Raw genomic sequence first — 21,846 nt, 5'->3', positions numbered from 1 at the left:
CGACAAAATTCTTGTCGTGTACAAGATCATTCTCATCTTTTCTGTAGCAGACACGTCGAATTGCTTAAAGTGAACACGCGCCTTCAGGGCGCGTTTATTGGACACGCACATAGACAACTATGTACCATGACACGCATTTCATCGCGCTCAAGCCGAGCGGCCATCATGCGTTGCTATGATGGCAAAATAAGCTCTATTTATTTAGGTTTTAGTAGAGTAGAGCTCCTTGTGAAAGAGTTCGTCCAGGGAAGTACTGCCACCTTACCTATTTCTGCCGCCAAGCAGTAATGTTAGCATTACTGCGTTCTGGTTTTGAAGGATAAGGGTGCAGGTGAAATTTCAGGCACATGGGACTTGTCAACTTATGTCTCAGGGTGACGTGTGCAGTGGCAGTGCCCCTCAGATCTTTGCGATTTAAAGCTCTGAGTGGCACTGCAACTGTTAAGGACAATATGGCGTCCAACTTACATCCATTATGGCGTGCAGCTTACCATCAGGCGCACGACTTGTTCGTCCCGTCACTTGATGTTATAAAAGAAAGCTTTTACATTTTAACTAAAATGAACATCCCAGGCGCAGGGTGCCTTTTCTTTGGTGTAACGGCGCCGGCACGGTTGTATTATTCCGAGGAATTTAGTAAATGTTGTTGCCTAGTAAATACATACAAACATACATACAAAAAAATATAAAGTTGAATTGAGAACCTCCTCCTTTTTTTCGTCTGTTAAAGACAGATCCATTCTTAGGGTCGTATTCCAGAACTCTACTCAACACTCAAGTCAGGACTTGAGTATCAAGTCCTTGCCATTAGGGTCGTATTTCCAGTGCTTGAAATCATACTCAAGTCTGCTCAAGTCCTGACTTGAGCATTGATTAGAGTTCTGGAATACGACCCTAAGACAATTTTTTTCCATCTATAAGGATCCATTGTATTGTTCCGATCTTTTATTTTTTTTCCATCCTGTGACCGATCTACCAATCCTTCGTACAAATTCTGATAAAACAAAATTTGAACGCGTTCGTAACTGCACTCCGATTCACGCTGTTTTCAATTATAAAGTTACAAAAATTAGTTTTTCTTTGTTCAAAAACGTTCGGGCATATTGAAAAAACTTAAATGAAGTATAAATAAATGACTTGTGAAATAATATTTGTGTAACATGTGAATTAGTAATCACAAAAACTAATTTAAATGTAATTTACGACGTAATAACCAAACTTCGTACGACGAAACGTTATTCCTAATGCTAGAAAATAACAAAGATGGCTGAAGAGCAGGTGAGGACCAAAATATTATGATTTCTATGTGATTTTAACTTAATTCCACTTTTCATTACCTTATAACATATTCTACAGTAGATATTCAATTATTGCGCGCACTTATTATCTATTAACGAACTTGTATTATTACGATTTCGTCATTTTTAAGTAGCCCACTTCACCCGTGTAAACTTCCGCTCGGGTTAAAATTTTATCCAAATTTCACTTTATATACGATGTATTAACGTGTTATATGGTTTTGAAAAGCTGTATAATGTTAGTGGCAACATTATGCCGGCTTTTTGGTTATATTTACATTGTACTGTTGACATAGACGAGGCCTTGAAATTACGATGAATGAACCAAATTGTGAAATTCTTAAATTGGATCTGTATTGTAAACATTTATGATTAAAAGCTTTAGTTTTTATATACTTTAATGCTCCGGTTTCCATTATGGTGGTAATTATAGTATAGTGATACAAAAACTTAACGCTATAAGGTTATTAAACAGCTTTTGCGTACAAAGATGACAAAAATCCGTGGTTGTTTCCCGTTTAGCTCTTGCAGGCTCGTTCATCGACTATATAACCAGAAATAGAGACGAAATAAGGGCCATCTATCCCTGGAAATTCATCAGGCAAATGGGCCTTATATCATTTTTAAATATCAACACTGAAATCACAAATTTGAAAACTGGAATAGTGCAGTGCCAACAACTGACCTGTGTACATCTCCATTATATTCCAAAAATATTCTGTATTTATTGTCATAAAGATAATCTCTAACCATGGGGGCTGTTCCATTTGGTGGTGTGGGAAAACAGCAAAACATTTAATTACAATACAAACGGAATCACTTTTCATCGGTAATTAAATATTACATTTGTAATTTTGCAGTTTTCTACCATTATAGCAAAGTTCAAGTCAAACGATCGATTGGTTGACTTTAAGTGAAACAATTGATGACACCTGTCAATTGCTTCAAATTTGGGCTGGCCAATCCGAGCTCAGTTGTCACCGGAATGATTTGACAGAATAGTTTTCAAACAAGTTAAATTACATTTTATCTCTGTTTCTGGTTATGTACTCGACAGTCTCAATCTATGATGTTTGACACAAATATTATAAATGATAAATATATTCTAATGAATATTCACAAAGAGCAACCCCTAGACTTTCTTGCACTTTCTTCTTAGAGGAAGATCAATATAATGTAACAAAGCAGCTCCATAGTTCTATTGATATTTTGATATTTTAATAGGCAATCGTAATCAGCGATAGGTAAGCCCTGGGGTTTGAACCCCACACTTTGTCAATGCCTTGTTTAAATTGGTTTAAAACTACACATGTGTCGATCGTGATTGATCGAATCAAAATGATTCAAACCGCACCTATGACCCAATATCCCGGGTTACTAGCTTCTAAATAACCCAATCATTTTAGATTTTCATGGGTCATGCGTGCAATATCTGACTTCATGTCTGTAATTTTAGAGATTATTTAACAATTCACAATATTATTGTTGTCTTGCTCACTCTCACATGAAGTCCCCACTCACTACACGGTTCGCCTTCTCACTCTTGGTTTGGGTAGAACATTTTGTTCAATAGAGTATTCGTTTGATAGAACCTTTGTTCGATTGAACCAAAAAGTAAAGCAATGTATCAACGAGTCAACAGGTTAACGGATCAATGAGTCTTATCAATCATTCATCCTAATTGCTCCCTGCATACTTGGCATTTGCCGTCCAAGGAGGCTCCTTTCGTGGACTTTATAATAATTTGTGGCATACTGAAGGAATAATTTAAATTCTAAAAGTAATATTTCATATTTTTCAGGAGGTGCGTCAGATAGAGCTGCTGTGCAAACAGCTGTACGAGTCTCAGGATCCTGTTGTACGTGACCAGGCCGAGAAAGCTGTTGTCGCCTTTCAGGTACCTATTAAACTGGATTACAGTTCTTTAAATATTGTTTATAACATTTTTTATCATAAAAGAAACCCACCTCCTAGTTCGTGGAATTACATCTGTTTGCCAAGTTATATTGCATATGGTTACCGAAAAATGCGCGAAACCGGATTCATCCCCCAGTTTGCCACCGTTAGAGTTGGAATGTTGTCTTCAAATTTAATTGGGACCAATATTTAGGTACCCTCTCTCTTTCTCTTTTTTATCGATTGACAAACGCCAGAATTATCGCGTGATATACAAAAAATACAATCGAATTGAAAACCTCCATTTATCGATGTCGGTTAATAAGGTTCAATATATCGCACATGAATTCAAGTACCGTGGCCGTAGCATGGCATGCAGTGTGTGATAAAACATATATTTTTTATTGATAAACCTCCCCTTGACTTATTTATTTCAGTTGATAAAGCTATGTTGCCATTATTAAGTTTTTTCATTGCGAATACTGAATTGGTAAGGGTGAATTGTCTTGCTACGACGCGGCATACGCAGCGCATACGCAGCTAGGGCGACTACGTATACACCTGAAGCGGGGGCACTTGGGCCGCGGGCGCTTGACTGAAGTTGTTATGTACCACTTATATAGTTTTTAAGACGTTATGTACAAATTAGCAGTAAGAAATGTATAATAGAAAACTATTTGTAATGATTAACCTGTGAAAGATGAATAAATAGTACAAAGGGGTAACTTTTGGTGGGAAAAGGAAGCCTCGCTCACCTATAAAAGGCCCTCTGGCGCCAATAGATACACAGTCTAAAAACAGCCTAAGCTTGACATAAATAGAAAAACCCGAAGAAGAGCCAGCAGCCAACCTTTCCAGGCAAAAGCCAGCCTCCAGATCTTCACAGTATATACAATCGTTGTTTGATTTGAAACCAGTCATATGTGAATCCCTTACAGAACTGTATTAGAAATGTTCTCCTCGCCTTTTTTCTCAGAATACTTAGATGATAGGGATATGTCCAATTAATAATATACATTATTATTATAATATTTAATACATAATATAGATAATATGTTTAATAAATTATATTGTTATAAAAGAAAATTTATATAAATGATTATTATGATTAAAAAAAATCTCAACAAATACACTATGAGCAATTTGTACCTGTAATAATCTTAAGGCTTTAGTAAATAGAATAGGGTTAGAATTAGTTTAATTTAATTAGATTTTTGTCATTTGCTGTGACCTTACAGGGTTCATAATGAACTTAATTTATGTTACCTACCACTTTGTATATAACATTATGGTACGCATTTGAGTGCATGTAGGTATTATAACAAAGTTTGTGTGAGAAAGAAGAATTAAAAATATAGCAACTAATATCTTGCCCGATGATGAGAACTCATGCCAGAGGGGGCTGGTCCGGCTTCGTTGTGGCGTCTATGATGACGCTCTGTGTGCGGGACTGTACACAGCGTACATACCGACACTGGACCAGAGTGGCCCGATGATCCAAGGATTATGAGAGCTGAGGGCTTTTTTACTTCCATTTCTACTTTCGGTTTACTGTATTTCAGTTGATTGAAAGAAAGAAAATACATTTATTTGCATACCACAAGTGTTCTTTTTCTAGTGTGGTGTACACAAGAAAAAGAATACAGTACAGAGTACTCGAAAAACCGACCTCAAAAGTCATTCATCGCTTAGTTAGCCACAACACAACAAGACACAAACAAAAAAATTATCTCAAAATCGGTTCACAAGCCGGAGCTATCGCGTAATATACATAAAAAACCATACAGGCGAATTGAGTACCTCCTCCTTTATTTGGAGTTGGTCAAAAAAATAAATAAAAATCTTTGTTATTAATAATTATAAACAAACTGTAGTCCATTTATTTTTAGGTACATAACTAAATGTAAACAATCTTGATACATCTTTTTATTGAAACATGCTTTACAAATCAATAGGTATAAAAATAGGCATGCAATTTCGTATGAAACAGACTAATCTGTTAAAATCCATTTTCAACAAAAAGTAAACAAACCTGTTATGTTAAAATTCTAAAGCAATCACTCAATAAATTGAATAAATAACACTTTCACGCATATTTCGAAGATTTCAACTTGATATCTCATCACTTTTTCCAAGAATATTTATTTGAATAGCAGCGTAAAATTATATTTGAAAAATGGTAGTTCACAAGGGAGGTTATTTTTTATCTATACAGCTATGACTTGTCTATGGTTGCATAGTGCTGTACGAAAAAAAACATTCGGTTCATCCAATTAAAGTTTTTGTAATCGATTAGTAAATCGAATATTTCAATCGCAATCGAACGAGTATCTAAGTGTAAGGATTTGAAGGAGAACTCAAAATTTATTCTTTAATTAGAGGTGGATGAACTGCTTAAAAATGAAATGGGACTACTATGGAAGTACCCCCTTTCCAACAAAAAAAAAAGAATCATGAAAATCGGTTCACAAATACCGGAGTTATCGTGTAACATACATACAAAAAAAAGAACATAGAGTCGAATTGAGAACCTCCTACTTTTTTGAAGTCGGTTAAAAAAAACGAAAATATGAGAAAGATAATCAAAACTGTGTGTAATCGACACTGTTGTATTACTGCTTCCAGGAGTCACCGGACACGTTAAGCAAATGCCAGATGCTACTAGAGCGCGCCGACTCCAGCTACTCGCAGCTACTTGCCGCTACTACCCTTGCTAAACTTATAAGCAGGTAAGATAATATAATATAATAACCTATGATTTATTATATGATTCATTTAACTGCCTCTGTGGCCGAACGGTTACCATGCCGGACTGCCATGCGGAGGTCCCAGGTTCGATTCCCGGGCCGGGAGAAATATTTGTATGGCCTACATTTATTTCTCTCGTGAGAATAATAAATGTAGTTCTTATACTTTAATTATTATTATTTTCTCCTATTTTTATTATGCGTAGTAACGTAATATTATGCAGGTTGTATATTTGAAAGTGAGACATTCATACATGTCATAGTAAATCATGTTACAACTTAACATAGACTAAAATAAAATTAGTATATGGGATAGAACAAAAAATAAATCAACAAAATGTGTTTTGAAGTGTACATAGGAATAAACCGTTTCCCTTTACGCTTGATTTCGAGTGCAATGGGAATACTACCAAGCGAGCGCCGAGTGAGACAGCAACAATAACAATGATTTCACATTTACGTTTTGGCTTATGTTGATTATTTTTTACTTGAACTATCATCGAAATGTTTTACGTACTAAAAAAGATAAGTTTATGATTTCGTAATTAGTTACCATTTAATAAGAATTGAGGTTTTTGGCGTAGTTAAAAATGTGAAATTAAATTATTTACAATGATTGATTTTTTAGTTATTTACAGTTTATTTACACTTACGTGGTACGGAGCAAATGTTCAAAATATCCACCGTTTTCCACAATGCATAGTCTAGCACGGCATAGTAAATTTTGTTTTAAATTGTACAACACAAACACATTTTGTCTCACAGTATAAAATGCTGAGATAATCCTCTCACGCAACACTTCGACACTGCTCACCTCCTCTGCGTAAACTCCGATTTGGGAACATTTCAATAGCTTGCCTCACACTATCACCACTTATTGCGTGCAGTCGCACCATCTCAGTCAATTCGACGTTACAATAAATATCCATTTTGCGGCTGTCGGGCGAGCGGAAGTACAAATAATTTACGTGTCTTCGTTAGATCAAGGTCGCGCGTGCACTGAGCAATTTCGCGTATGCGCTCGCGCCTCCAACTCCCGACCCGTGCTTTGTTTTTCGCCGCCGTGTCGCCACCCGCCACTGCGTCGGAGCAATAATAGTGATGTGCATAGATTGCGATAACTAATGTTGTTCTCGAGTAGTAGTCGATTTAAAAAATATTTTTTGTAAAGTTTAAGTTCATTAGTTCATTATTTCTTTGGGTTCAGAATCAGGAATATAACGCACTCTATAAGTATGCCCCACTTTCAAATATACAGCCTGTATATATGTATATAATTTATTTATTATTATTATTTTCTTCATTTGTATATGTGTAATACGTGTATTCTGTTGCGCCCTCAAATAATTTTATTTTACTGTTTTTCCTGTAACCCGAAGGTTGCCTGGAAGAGATTGCTATTTAGAAGTAAGGCCGCCTGTTGTACCTGTAATTTTTGCTTGTTTGTATTGTTATTATGTATTTGTCCGCATACAATAAATATAATAAAATATTTGTTATATTTGTAATATTTGTTATATATATATAAAAAAAACAATAATATATTTGTATTGTATTGTAAGTTTACCTTTTAATTTAAATTGTATATTTTGACACTTATATTCTGGTGACCGAACAATAAACGTGTCTCTTTAAATCAACGTATTTCACTCTATCATCTACGTTCATCCTTTTTAATAATATGAGAACGTTCACAACCCTCGGAAATTTGCGAAGTCCCGCATTGGGCCACTATGGCGGACTGTGGCTTAAACCTTTTTTATAATGTACATAATACTTATCAAACAGCCTATCCGTCTCCGTAGAAATTCGCACGTTTTATGTTTCCTATATAAAATCCTTTTCCATCACTCTACTCCTAGCTATCTTCGTGAGCGTTTCCAATACCGCCAGGCTATGGGTGACCGCCTGCGTTCCGGTACTAATTTCTCCCTCGTCATTCCACAACACAGTTCACAAAAGTATTCTGAATCGTTCACAGTGAACTCTGCTCGTATGTGGAACCTTCTCCTAGTCCAAGTCAGACCCTCACCCTCAGGTCACCCTCGGTTCGGGCTTTCACAGGTGCCCTTTTGAAATCTTGGGATTATTTAGATTCCTCATGTTAGAGCTTACAAAATATTTATTTACATTTCACATGTTTAGTTACAGTCTTATTTTATACATTCATTTTATTATATATTTTATATATATTAGTGTCTCATCATTTATTTAATATTGTGTATTCGTGTGTACATTTGATATAATAAATTTATTCTTGAATTATTGAGTATGTAGCATTCGATTTAATGATTTATTAAATTTTATTGCCCACCCAGGAACCAACTTTCCTTTCAATTATTCAAAGGTTAGCTGAAAGAAATCCCTTTGTGGGATAAGCTCGCCTTTGTACAATAACGTTCTATTTCTTTGTTAATTTGTAATTTGTTTGTGTTGTACAATAATGTTTACATACATACATACATAAATAATATTCACGTGATACTAACTTATATGCACACTACATCCACTTCGCAATGTTTTTGCTTTTGATGCACCGCAACGTGCTACTCTCGAAGGTGGTGGCTGAAAATCAGTGCCTTGCTGTTGAGCAAATTTTGCACTGAGTCACGACCTATTTGGCTTGCTTTAGCACATACAAGCTGTTGATAATTAGGTTACTATTAGTTTTTTAATTTATGTTGCTGCATGTTTTTGTTTTCTTTAATTTTGATTTCTGTGTGTCCCTTTTAATCAATTTACTGTATTAAATTGTTGTGTGTGTGATGCAAGACAATAATCGTTTTATTTATCTATCTATCTAAACCCTCTTCTGAGAAGCCCCGTGCCCAGCAGCGGGGTGAATAAGTAGGTTGATGATGATTCCCAAAGTGTTGGGATCCACTTCAAGCTAAAAGGGGTCCATGCCAGCGAAGACAATAGTTTAATGGGGTCTGCGATAGTGGTAATTATGTACTTGGGTAAAACTGCTGGAAAACTATGTGTGGGCAGAGGACATTACTCCTGGTTAAAGAATTTGATGGACTAGTCTGGTAGGAGAGGACCTCCAAGAAGACAAGATCCAATCCATTTCTACATCCGATTTCGAAGTTTCTTTTTTTGTTTGAAACCCCTTTCATCCCCATACCTCAGTATTGGTTCCATTGAAAATTGAAGAAAATTATTCTTTTTTCTAAGGGAGGTAAATTAGGGGATCAATCTGGTTAATTGAATTTCACTCACTTTCAGTTAACCAATGTTAATAAAATTTTGCACATAGATTTGTAGGAATTTTGTACGAACACTTAAGAAAAAATTCCTTCGATCTGGCTGGATTTGAACCAATGTCTTCCAGCAAAAACCGTGGCAGACGCTATGCCAACTACGCCACGGAACGAACTAGCGGACCTTACGAATTTTTCTATGTGCTTGATGCAGATCTTTGTTTTAGGTTTTTAACGATTTTTTGCCGTAGCGCCATCTTGTGAGAAATCTATGAAACCTGTTCTTCACTCAGCCAGGTACCTTTATAGCTACCGGATCGAAATAATTTTTTCTTAGTGTTCTATCTTTGTATTAATAATTATTACAAGTTATAATAATATTTTATTTTATTTCTTAGATTCACCAACAGAAATACACTTTTAAACATGGACATAAAATAACACTGCAGAAATCACTGAGTGTAAACCTAACAAAATGGACAAATACATCACGCGCATAAAATCGTATAAGAAGCGTTTACTACGTGTTATATTACGTACCACAGAACAAGAAATAAAGTAGAAGTAGTTAGCGTCTGGCGCGTGCCAACTATAGGTCTCGAAAGATCTGTCTGAGCTCAGTCCGCCGTTTTCACATTGGTACGGTTGTATCATTATTTCGTGCAAATTCTCTAAAATCTTAAAAAATGCTCTCCAAAAATATTATCCGTGGAAGTATTTCATATCACCGGAAAGACTTATTTTAATAAATTTTATGTTTATCGAAATAATTTTATTGTTACAAGATGCGAAAGTAAAGCTTACCCCTGCAATATGGTCGCTTCCTTTTTGGAGAACTAAATTAATAACTCCAATTCGTCGTCGTTCAGCTATTAACCGCTAGATGGCAGCACATTGATTAAAATTTCAATATCAAAAAGTCGTAACTTGCAATAATAGGTATTGATGGTATTGATCTTACAACGATATACCAACAGGGTAAAGTTTAAATTATATATTACAATCCAGATTTGTTATTTCTTTATAAAATTTGAAACTACGACCAATCAATATCAAGATTTTGTAGTGTTTCAAATTAAGAATATGTGAGTTTTGGCGACCATCGATTGTAATAGTATCGAGGGTTAAGGCACTTCCATTTTTTTTCTTCCGTGTTACAGACAAACAAATGGCTATGATTGTAAACAAATATGTGAACGTGTTTAAATTAAATTGTAAAGTTACAACAGAACAGTTACACAATAAAGTTATGTTATTACAGGTCCACAACAAGTCTGACAGTGCAGCAAAGACTGGACATCAGAAACTATGTCCTTAACTATCTCGCCACTAGACCGAAGTTGGCCAATTTTGTCGTACAGGTAAGAGCCAATGACATTTTATTAGTAATTTACAGCATATGAGGGCGCGTTCCGATTATGTCATGACGATAGATAGTCGTGCAGTTTAAAGTGTCGTGGTTTGTATGTTTGAAATGAAGTTGTTCACATATAGTACATAGGATTAACTCACGTTCACGACTTTTTGTGGTTACGACGACAGACTGTCGTGACAAGAGCTAGAACGAAAGTCGTCTGACGATAAATAAAACGTCAGGAAAAAATGTGACAACAGATAATCGCAACTTCAAACGATTCTGTCGTGCAAACGACAAAGTGAGAAACCGATAAATTGTCGTCACGATCTAGTGGGGACAGCTAGCCACGACAGCCGTTCAACGAGAAAGTAAACGTCCACGACACAGTCACGACACATAGTCGTGATTAGGGCATCGAGCTCAAGTTTACTCGGTCCGGGAAAACCCAGGTTTTCCCAGTTCTGTTGGTTACAAAGAAACCCGGGTTTGATCTTAAAAACCCGGGTTTTTCGAGTATTTTACTTAATTTTTTTTTTGTTATTTATTATGTACAAACCACTTCGAATACAATAATAAATGTAATAAAAACACGCTTAGACAAATAATTACATGTAAAGAAACGTAGTTGCTACGTTTCTTCCCTACCCAACAACCAAGTAAACTAGCAATGCGTAAAATGGAATGGAAGATTTCTTTAAGACTTTATAAAATGTCTTGTAATTTCGAAAGTCCTGTTTCGTTTATGATAATTCTCCTTTGTTCCATTGTAGAAAATCAGTATAGGAAGACAGTTTTTTTTAATGTAACAAAAATATCGAAAAGCTCGAAAAAACCCGGTCTGCCCGGGTTTTGACTATTCTATTTACCCGAAAACCCGGGTTTTCAAAGTAGGTCCGGGTTTCGATGCCCTAGTCGTGATATGGGAACAGGCTAGACGCGACTAACGTCTTAACGATAAATAAAACGTTACGAATGAATTTGAATTTTCTTTTGAACGTTATTCAAGGTTAAATAAAACGTGAATATAAATAAAAATTCTCAAACTCATATACAATTACGTGTTGTGCATAAATAGAGCATTTATTATCAATAATAGATTAGAAAGTATTGTATGCAATAATATCAACTGCCTCCGTGGCCGAACGGTTACCATGCCGCGCATAGGTCTCTAGTGCGATTCCCGGGCCGGGAAACATATTTGTATGGCCTACATTTATTTCTCTCATGAGCTTGGGTGTAATTTGCGGTTGTCTGTGTGTATCCATCAGTGGCGACGCTTGAAAATTGTTGTTAGCAAAAACATTAGCAAAACAAAAACCTACCTTAAGAAAAAATTAGGCGCCTTGGCGACTCTTAAACACAACTTATTGGCACACAAGGTACGAGTACACTTCATTTCACTGGTTAAATAATTCTACACTTAAAATTTAGCTCTAAAACTAGTATTTGATAATACGTGGAAAATTTTAGGCAAGCCGGTGAAAATCGAGTTATTTGGAAGCCTCGCCACTGGTGTCCATGGCACCAGCGACACAGGGCTTCCCTTGTGCGGGGCTATGTTGAGTGTGTGCGTTATTACGCATGCTTAATTGCGACATTTAATAACAACCACAAAATCCATAGTAGAATTTAACTACTAACCTAATTATAAGCTATATTTGTTACTAACACTTCATGGATCCTTGTTGTCCGTAATGTAAATAAAGATTTATTATTATTATTGTTATAACGTGCAACATAACCATGAAAGATCTCCAGTCGTCGTCACAGCGGAAGTGCAACGCAAAGAGAATGAGGCTCTTTAGGCGTTCAAGTAAAATATGTTAAATAAAAAGCAAATGACGATGGTACTTAATATCTTTTGCCATTACGTGATTTTTAGCATTTCAAAGCCTTGTTTGTAAAACGGTTTGAATTGTAAAATATGGACTTAAGATCCTTTAGCTCTCACCTACAGAGGTATGATACTCTGATATTATATTTATTTAATTATTATAAAAATAAGAAATATTTCTTATTGATATTTTAGAATTTACAATTTTCAATTTTGGATTTAAAATCTTAAATTTTATGTAATTTTTTATTTTAAATTTTAATGTTAATTTTCATTTTAATTGTTACTGTGTTTTATTTGTTGCTTATTTCTTTTTTAAATAACTTATATTTGTTTCCTGAAATAAAATTGTGATTATGCATTTTGTTTTATTTACTTATTTGGTATCCCAATAGAATATAAATATATGTGTTAACGTACATATCTTCGTAACAGTGAAACACATTTTTGTATAATATAATTTTAAACAAGTAACATCTAATAAGCGAACTTACTGTCCATCTCCAAATAGCACACGAGCTGCTAAATATAATAAAAATATAAATATACTTAATTATTTTATTATAATTTATTAAAATTACTTTGTGAATTTAAAAATTATTTTATGAATTTAAAATTATTATGAGAATGTATTCTTTATTTGCACATCCTTTCATTTTAAACCGACTTCAAAAAAGGAGGAGTTTCACAATACGGCTGTTTTTTTTGTGTGTATGTTGCGCGATTACTTCGACATTTGTGATTTCGATATTTTTTTTTTCTTAGACAGGGTGTACCTCATAAATATATGTATAAATAATAAATAAATAAATAACGCACACACTCAACATAGCCCCGCACTAGGGAAACCCTGTGTCGCGGGTGCCATGGACACACACATAGACAACCACAAATTACACCCAAACTCACGAGAGAAATAATTGTAGGCCATACAACTATTTCTCCCGGCCCGGGAATCGAACCTGGGACCTCTGCGTGGCAGTCCGGCATGGTAACCGTTCGGCCACGGAGGCAGTTATATTGTGGTCCTATTAAAATTTGAAGAAAATATTCCACCTCTAAGGATGGCAAAGGGGATGAACCCGATGGAGTAGTGGCAGTGCCCCTCAGATCTTTGCAATTTAAAGCTCTGAGTGTCACTGCAACTGTTATGGACAGGCGTGTAGTTTACCATCAGGCGCACGATTTGTTCGTGCTGTCACTTGATATTATTAAAAAAAGTTTTTACAGCCATGATATTAATATATTTATTGGGTTAACTATCAGCAGTCCTAAATGACATTTTCCAGAAATGACGTTTGCTCGAATTTTCATAATCTCGAAAGTAATTTTAGGAAGAAAATGATTTTTCTTTTAAATCTAACTTAATAAACGAAACTAATCGTGTCTTTGCGATATACATCCAACATATTCTGAAAGAACAACGGTTTCGCTATAATTCGGTTTTCGGTGTAATGAAAATTCGAACAAACGTCATTTCGGAAACAAAAATTCTAGTTTGTGAGGTTAGCCTATTTATTGTGAAAATACTTTACTACTTTGTTCGAATAACGTAAAGAAATTCACGTAGTCACGGTGGTGTAGCAAAAATGTTTGGTTAGTGGTAATGATTAAAAATTAATCCAATTCTTTCTTATTATTAATCACAGTTGTTACAAGAACAGCCGATTATATATTATAAAATATTTTGTTATTAGTTGTTTTGTAATATGTTGGAAATGAAACTATTTTTCCGGATTTAAATCGCGTATATTTGTTTTTCCAACCAACCGAGTTTTCGGACCCTTTACAGGTCCCATGGTCACGGTTGAGTCTATAGAAATAAAATCAAAATAGTTTGATTTCCAATGTGTAACAATCGCGAAAACCTAAGAATTCGATATTGTAACATGTTGTTACTTGTTCTCATTTTCTTTAGGTTTTCTTAAAAATGTTTGAACATTCTAGTCACGGGATCCATGGCTTTGGTAATTAGATCTAATTACCGTTTCCATAAAATATTTGTGTCTTAATAACTTAAAAAATACTTTGTCTATTCTAATGCCATTTAGACATATTCATAGTTTAGCTTAAAGTTTTCATATTTCAATGCTGTTGGGTATAATATGCGAGAAAAAGCAATGGCTACGGTAATTAGAACACCGAATGTGAGAAAGTTTTTGGCATTACGACGACAGACTGTCAAGACAATGGGAGGAGCTAGAACGACAGTCGACTGACGATAAATAAAACGTCACAATAAAAATGAGAGGACAGATAATCGCAGTTACTATTGTCGTCACGTTTTGTTGTGCAAACGACAAGGCGGCTGCCGTAAACTGCTAAATTGTCGTTGCAATTTAGTGGGAACAGCTAGACACGTTGAACGATAAAAAAACGTCAAAAAAAAATGTAACAGTAGAGCTCTTTGTGAAAGAGTTCATCCAGGGAAGTACTGCCACCTTACCTATTTCTGCCGCCAAGCATTACTATGTTCCAGTTTCGAAGGGTAAGGGGGCGTGTATACGCTAAGAAAAGTCGCTGGGTCTATGCAAGAATTCGTGTCGTTTCTACACACGAACTGTGTACACAGCCTCGACGCCGGACAAGAAAAAAATCTTGTCTATCCCCGACGCGACGCGCTCTGCCGCTATTGCATAGGGCGCATTGTCAGTAAACGAACGTTTATTCGCGTTGACTGATTTTGCAAAGTACTAACTGTTGGACCACTAATTTCATTGCGACTAATAAAATGCATGATTTATTTATAAGTTTAGTAGAAGACAAAACCTTAGAGATTTATAAAGATAAACGACGTACTTTTGAGGCATGGAGAGAAATATTCATTATTCTATACATATAATTTGCAATCATCATTTTTTTATTAGTAATCAACATATTTGTTCACACAGTCGGTACTAAAACGACAGCTACCTGGAAGTGCACTGACACGTTTACCCTACACACGTCTGCCCGAAAGCATTCGTATGGTGTACATACTCATCAGTTTCTTTTCTGCAACAGACACGAAATATTTTCGTGGCTAGATCCGACAAAATTCTTGTCGTGTACAAGGTCATTCTCGTTGCAGACACGACGAATTTCTTAGCGTGTACACGCGCCGTAAGGGTGCTGGTAAAATTAATTATAGGCACGGTAGACTTGTCAATTTATGTCTCAGGGTGGCAGTGCCCTTCATATATTTACGATTTAAAGCTTTGTCTGGCACTGCAACTGTTATGGACATGCGTGTAGCTTACCATCACGACTTGTTCGTCACGTCACTTGATATTATATAAAAAAAAAATAGTCCACGACACAGTCACGACAAATGGTCGTGATATTGGAACAGGCTAAAACAGTCGTCTAACGACAAATTAAAAGTTACGACATAATGGAAATGCGCCTTTACACCTAGGAACTGAAATTATATTTTTCTGTTCAAAATCTTGTATATTTGTTCTTTCAAACAAACCAACATTTCGGGCCATTTACAGGTCCTATGGTCACAGCTGACTGACTGTAAAAGACCCGAAACGTTAGTTTGTTTGAAAAAACTAATCGCGTATATTTGGATCAGAAAAAAAGTTTCATTTCCTACTTATCTATTAATTAAAAACAAATATATTGTTCGACAATCAAGTGTAAACCAATAATGTGTTATATTTTTCAGGCACTAGTGTCGTTATTCGCTCGGATCACTAAGCTGGGGTGGTTCGACACTGTAAAAGACGAATTCGTCTTCCACAATGTCCTCAACGCGATATCGAGTTTTCTACAGGTATTTGTAATACTTTGACTTACACCTTATTTTATTTATTTTGGCACAGTTACAAGATACAAATTATATAATACAAGTAAAACTATGACACTAACCATAAACAAACAAATTTGTAGCTCAATAACAACTATCAAAAAAGATAGCTGATGAAACGTAGATATTTTATAACTTATCTGCCGATCAACTACCATAATATTTTTTTTAGATATCCCTTAGAGAAAAATAAACTTTCTAATTTTGTTTTTAATTTCTTAACTTTCTCTTTCCTACTACGGCGTATTGAATTAACTTATTCACTATTTTAATGATTGAGGTCCTAAAGCATCTTATCACACATGTAAAAATGCAATAATTATAATAATAAGACACACAAAATAAACAAAATTAAATTTAGTAGCCTAAAAATCGGCAATTTTGAATAAAAAAAATAAAAGTCAAATATCTCGAAAAGGGTTAAGTTTAGGGTAGGGTGTTTCATAGTAAAATAAGTCAGAAATGATGAGTACTCCACGCCCTTAACGGATCTAGCACGACTTTTCCTGTAACCCTGTATATCTTATTTCGTTTCGGAAATATAAAATCGAACAACGACCGATCTGACATCCACAGCGAAGAAGAACGAACGAAATGTACTATGTCCTGAAAACAGGTAGTCTTGCATATACGAGTAGATCTTTGTTCTACGGATGAGTCGATATGTTACAAGTTTTTTTCTTAATACCAATTTTGAAGCAAGACTACGAACAAAGCGTTTCTGTATCGTCTCTATCCTGTTGATATGATTGTTATAAATAGGTGACCATATTATGCTGCAGTACTCTAGTATACTTCTCACAAGACCCACATACAGAATAATCATAGTTCGTGTTTTGTTTGCAAGGTTTTGCAACACAATATAGGAAACCTTGTCCGTATAAAACTGAGAAATGCGAAAGTCACGTGTTATGCTTATTTTCAGAGAATTCAAAACTTTAAAACGCTCTTTTGTAAACTTGGCAATTTCGACATACGATACTTTACGTAGGAGGGGTTGATTTAAGTTAAAACGTAATCAATCAGCCTATTGCAGTCCACTGCTGGACATAAGCCTACCTAAGTGTACGCCGTAGTGCCCGATCACCTGTTTTCCGCATCCAATCACTACCCACTACACTACCACTCTTCAGATCGTCGGTCCAACTTACGTACTACGTTACGTTTGCCGAGACGTGGTAACGTAGGACGTCCCCCTGTTAAAACGTCTCTAGTTAAAGCGAAAAGGCTAAATAAATAATATAAATAAATAGAGCGCGGCGTGCTCGCGATGAAATTCGTGTTAAATAAACGCGCCCTCAGGCAACTCCCTTTCCGCCGAGGCATATAACGTGTTTTTCGGGACAGTATTTTTTAAAATTATTAAATCGTGTTTTCTCAATTCCACAAATTTGAGTTACGAGATTTTATTATAACCCGAATCGAATTTCCTGGAAAAATATCGAAATTGTGGTAACCGTCTTGAGGTGAAAACAGTAATTTTTTTTTTGTTTGTGAATAATTTGTTCTTCATCGAATTTGGCTAAAGTATAGGTATAATCGTTTATCTACATTCCAGAACCCAGCGGAGATGTGCACAATCGGCGTCCAGCTGCTGTCACAACTTGTCATCGAGATGAACCAAGTTTCCGAGGCGGACGCCAACCGCTCGCTCGCAAAGCACAGAAAGATTGCTTGCTCGTTCAGGTGTGTATACCATCCCGATGTCAGAGTTATCCGCCACGTTGCCAATAGGGCTCCTTGTGAAAGAGTTCGTCCAAGGAAGTACTGCCTTTCCTGTTTCTGCCGCCAAGCAGTAGTGTGAGCATTACTGCGTTTCGTTTTTGCAGGATTAGAGCGCTGGTGAAATTACAGGCACATGGGATCTGTGAACTTATATCTCAGGGTGACGGGTGCAGTGACAGTGCCCCTTTGCGATATAAAGCTCTGAGTACAACTGCTACTGACAGGCGTGTCGCTTAACATTAGGCGTCCGACTTGTTTGTCTTCAAATTAATTGTAACTTTTTTTTTTAAAAAAAGGCCTTAAAAGTTCGGAATTACATCTCTTACCCAAAAAGTGCCCGATTCTTCCCCTAGTTTGCCACCTTTAGACTTGGAATATTTTTTAAAGTACCCTCTTGCAACAAAAAAAAAGAATCATCAAAATCGCTTCACAAAGTTATTGCGTAACGAAAGTACCACTTTTGTTTTTTCTTTATAAGTTACTGAAATGATCTTTACTTAATCTCAAAATACTTGTTTTGTTGTTGTTTAAGTCGATTATCAACCAGAGCCACTGGAAATTCCGTGGATTGATAACTGTATGCTGAACAGACTTAGGGTCGTATTCTAGAACACTACTCAATGCTCAAGTCAGGATTGCACTGGAAATACGACCCTAATGGCAGGGACTTGAGTATGATTTCGAGTGCTTTAAACCATACTCAAATCCTGACTTGAGCATTGAGTAGAGTTCTAGAATACGACCCTTAATGTTGTGACGGCTCTGAGGTTGCATTCTGGGGACATTCATTCAAAGAAGTTTACCTTTCTGATGGGCATTACACCAACTCCATATTGTAACAAATGCGGCGTCATTGAAGACGTTTACCACGTTTTGATGGAATGTGTTCTGATCGAGAGACTCGGGAGAAAGTTGGGCAGTGTGGTTAACATACGACAGACTGGGTGGTGTAACAGTATACTGGCCGTTCCTACGTCGAACGAAGCCAAGATACTGTACAAAATATATTTAAATAGTCTTAATCTAGGTAAGATGTATAAATTAAGTAGCATTACAGAGCGACATTACCATTAACGCACATGGTAAAGCTTCTTAAATGTAAGATTTAAAAAAAAGTCGATTATCTTTGTTTGTGAGACAAATTCCATAAACTAGTTTTATATGATGTCAAAACTGTACTGTTTCGTTAAGTGCTTTAATCGTTGGTAAGATATTTGGTTAATTTTGAATAAAGAGTAATTTTCTATAAACAGAATTCTTTTTCTTATTTATTATTCAAGTAACAAAAAGAAATAAAACATGGACCTACCTTTTTAGACGTATCTAGTTTTGGGGTTGAATACCACCCCACAAAGTTACTAACGTTAGTCTATATAGCGAATGTAGTGAAGAGTTACATTTTTATTTAATTATTATTGTTTCCAGAGACACACAACTGTACGAAATGTTCCGCCTGGCCTGCTCCCTGTTAAGCGCCGCACGTGGCAAGACGTTGGACCTCAGCGACGAACGGCAGCATGCGCTTATCGCGGCATTGCTGCGGCTCGCGCTCAACTGCCTCACATTCGATTTCATCGGAACCACGAGTGATGAGTCTTCCGATGACCTCTGCACTGTCCAGGTATAAGTGTACCAGAATCCTATGGCAATAAATATTAGAAAAATCGAACGACTTTCACCTGTCAATGTTAACTTGTCACATGTCGATTCAAAATATTACTTGTATGAAATGGCTGTCTGCTAAAGTTTTTTCACTTGAAAGTAACGATTTTATAGCAAAAATTACCGAGAATCCGCTTCAATATCAAGCAAAATACATTTTAATAATGTTTATCGCGAAATCAACGATGAATTAAGTGCGTGTAAGTCACAATTTACTATTTAGTAGCGGGTCTCAAATCTTGCCGATTAGTAAATAAACTTGATCTTTGAAATTTTAACGAAGCCAAATCAATGTATGTGTTACGTAATTTTTGTTGGTACTGGTCGGCAAGATTACAGTGTGTAGATAATGATTGGAAAAAGGTAAATGGCGTAAATGCGAGTTACTTCAAACTGCAATCGTAACCCACAATGTAATTGATATATTTTAGTTAAATTTTATACAAATTCATAAAGATCTTAAAACGTACGAGGATTGATCAGTTCTGGTCAATCAAAATATGAAGTATCTAGTACATTTTTTCCTACTATATTGATGTTGCCCACTACAAATTTAAATTTCCATTTACTATGAGTACCGGAGCAAAGGCATTCTCTCTATTGGTAACCTTACTACTGAACCATCAAAATGAAAAAAAAAGGTGGTCTGCAAATGAAACCCTGCAAATGACATTTGCAGGGTTGCCAGTTTTCATAAAATTTTAAATATTAGGACTGTTTCTATTCTATCTTATTGTTATCGACAGTTTTGTCGATAGATTGTTAAAGGTAAAATTAGACGGGAATATTATATATAATACGTTCTAATGATTACTACAGTACCGGCCTATGATGACCGTTTTACAGATTACAATAGAGAGGTCAAATGTCAATTCATAATCGAAAAAAATATAATCAAATGGGAATAACATCTATAAGTTTTTAGATTTATAACTAGTATTGCTAGGGGTAGCTGATTAAAAAATTTGAATAAAACGATAATAAAAATGTTTACTTAATATATCGTCAATTCGAAACTGCTTTGTTTTGCATTGAGCTTTGACGCGAGTTTGCCGGAGGTAGAAGTTGTGCAGGACAGCGGTCCTATAAGTGAAGATCGTATTATTTCATTTTTAAGAAATAAGAATTTCGAATAAAAAATGCCGAGTTGTGTCGTAAAATTATACATCCATAAAGTTTACTGCACGTCACTATTGACAACAACGTACGTCTATTAGCTCCTTCAACGTAGTTATGAATTAATACGAAACTTGATGAGCGGACAAACGTCAAAACGGCCATCATAGCGTGCCGGTACTATAATTGCGTTATTGCCTTCCTTAGTCCTATTTTTATTGTTGGCCTCACAGAATAATAAATACAGTAGAAGTGCTTAGTTTTCGTGACACGTGTGACAACAGTTCGCAGAGTTTCGCAAACGTGGGCTCAATGCACTATTCTCGATTTGTATGTTAGGGTCGTGTCAGTTAACTCGCGTAAAACCTCGAAAATCGTAGAAGCATGCAGCGTAGAAACAAGCATTCGCTACTGTGGAGTGCAAAAATGATATATCATAATTGAGTCTCATTTTATTTAATTTTAATTAATGTTCAATTTGCTGTTTATCGTAATAATTTTTTTGTTACAACTAACGAAAGTAAACCTTATGTCGCTGCAATATGGTCGCCTCTTTTTTTTTGAGAACTAAGTAATCATCTCGAATTCGTCGTCGTTCAGCTATTCACCGCTAGGTAGGCAGCATATTGATTGAAATTTGAATATAAAATCAAAACGTCGTAACTTGTTATAATAGGTATTGAACTGTCAACGATATATATGCCAACAGCGTAAAGTATAAATTATAGTAACGGTCCAGAATTTCTTATTTCTTTTTAAATTAGAAAGTATTACCAATCCTTATCAAGATTTCATAATGTTTCAAATTATGAATTTGCGAGTTTTGGCGACAGCGGCTCTGATAGTAATCGAGGTTTAAAGTACTTCGTTTTTTTTTTCTTCCGTGTGGCAGCCTTACTACTTAACCATCAACAATAAATTTGACACCAACAAATTAATGTTAAATTTCTTCTATTGTCTGTTTTTTTGAAGACGGATTAAAATGACAATTCGACGCCTCCTACGTAAAGTATCGTATGTCGAAATTGACAAGTTTACAGGGGAGTGTTTTAAAGTTCTCCGTTTCATTCGGCAAAGCTTGTTACTCACATAGAATGATCATCTAATAGATTATCTAACCGTATCTAGGATTTTATGATACTCAACGTGTGTAACGAGATTTGCTGAATAAAAGTGAGAAATCTAAAGTCACGTGTTATGCTTATTTCAGTGAAT

At 35.6% G+C, this 21,846-nt stretch overlaps 1 protein-coding gene across 1 annotated transcript in view; it reads left to right on the top strand.

The window, feature by feature from the left end:
• The first annotated feature begins 1,647 nt into the window (after window positions 1–1,647).
• LOC113226097 (exportin-7-B) overlaps window positions 1,648–21,846 on the top strand; it is a 65,503-nt gene continuing 45,304 nt past the window's right edge. Inside the window, exons 1-7 of the mRNA XM_026458615.1 lie at window positions 1,648–1,721; window positions 3,100–3,195; window positions 5,820–5,923; window positions 10,406–10,505; window positions 15,988–16,095; window positions 17,687–17,814; window positions 19,279–19,474. Of these exons, the coding sequence (XP_026314400.1) occupies window positions 1,716–1,721; window positions 3,100–3,195; window positions 5,820–5,923; window positions 10,406–10,505; window positions 15,988–16,095; window positions 17,687–17,814; window positions 19,279–19,474 (738 nt within the window). The 5' untranslated portion in view covers window positions 1,648–1,715. The remainder of the gene's footprint in view (window positions 1,722–3,099; window positions 3,196–5,819; window positions 5,924–10,405; window positions 10,506–15,987; window positions 16,096–17,686; window positions 17,815–19,278; window positions 19,475–21,846) is intronic.

This window comes from Hyposmocoma kahamanoa, unplaced genomic scaffold (assembly GCF_003589595.1).
Source record: "Hyposmocoma kahamanoa isolate Upper Pololo Valley unplaced genomic scaffold, ASM358959v1 181, whole genome shotgun sequence".
In the NCBI taxonomy this organism is placed as follows: Eukaryota; Metazoa; Arthropoda; class Insecta; order Lepidoptera; family Cosmopterigidae; genus Hyposmocoma; species Hyposmocoma kahamanoa.
Note: the sequence above shows the minus strand (reverse complement) of the source record. Positions and strands in the feature narration are given on the sequence as shown.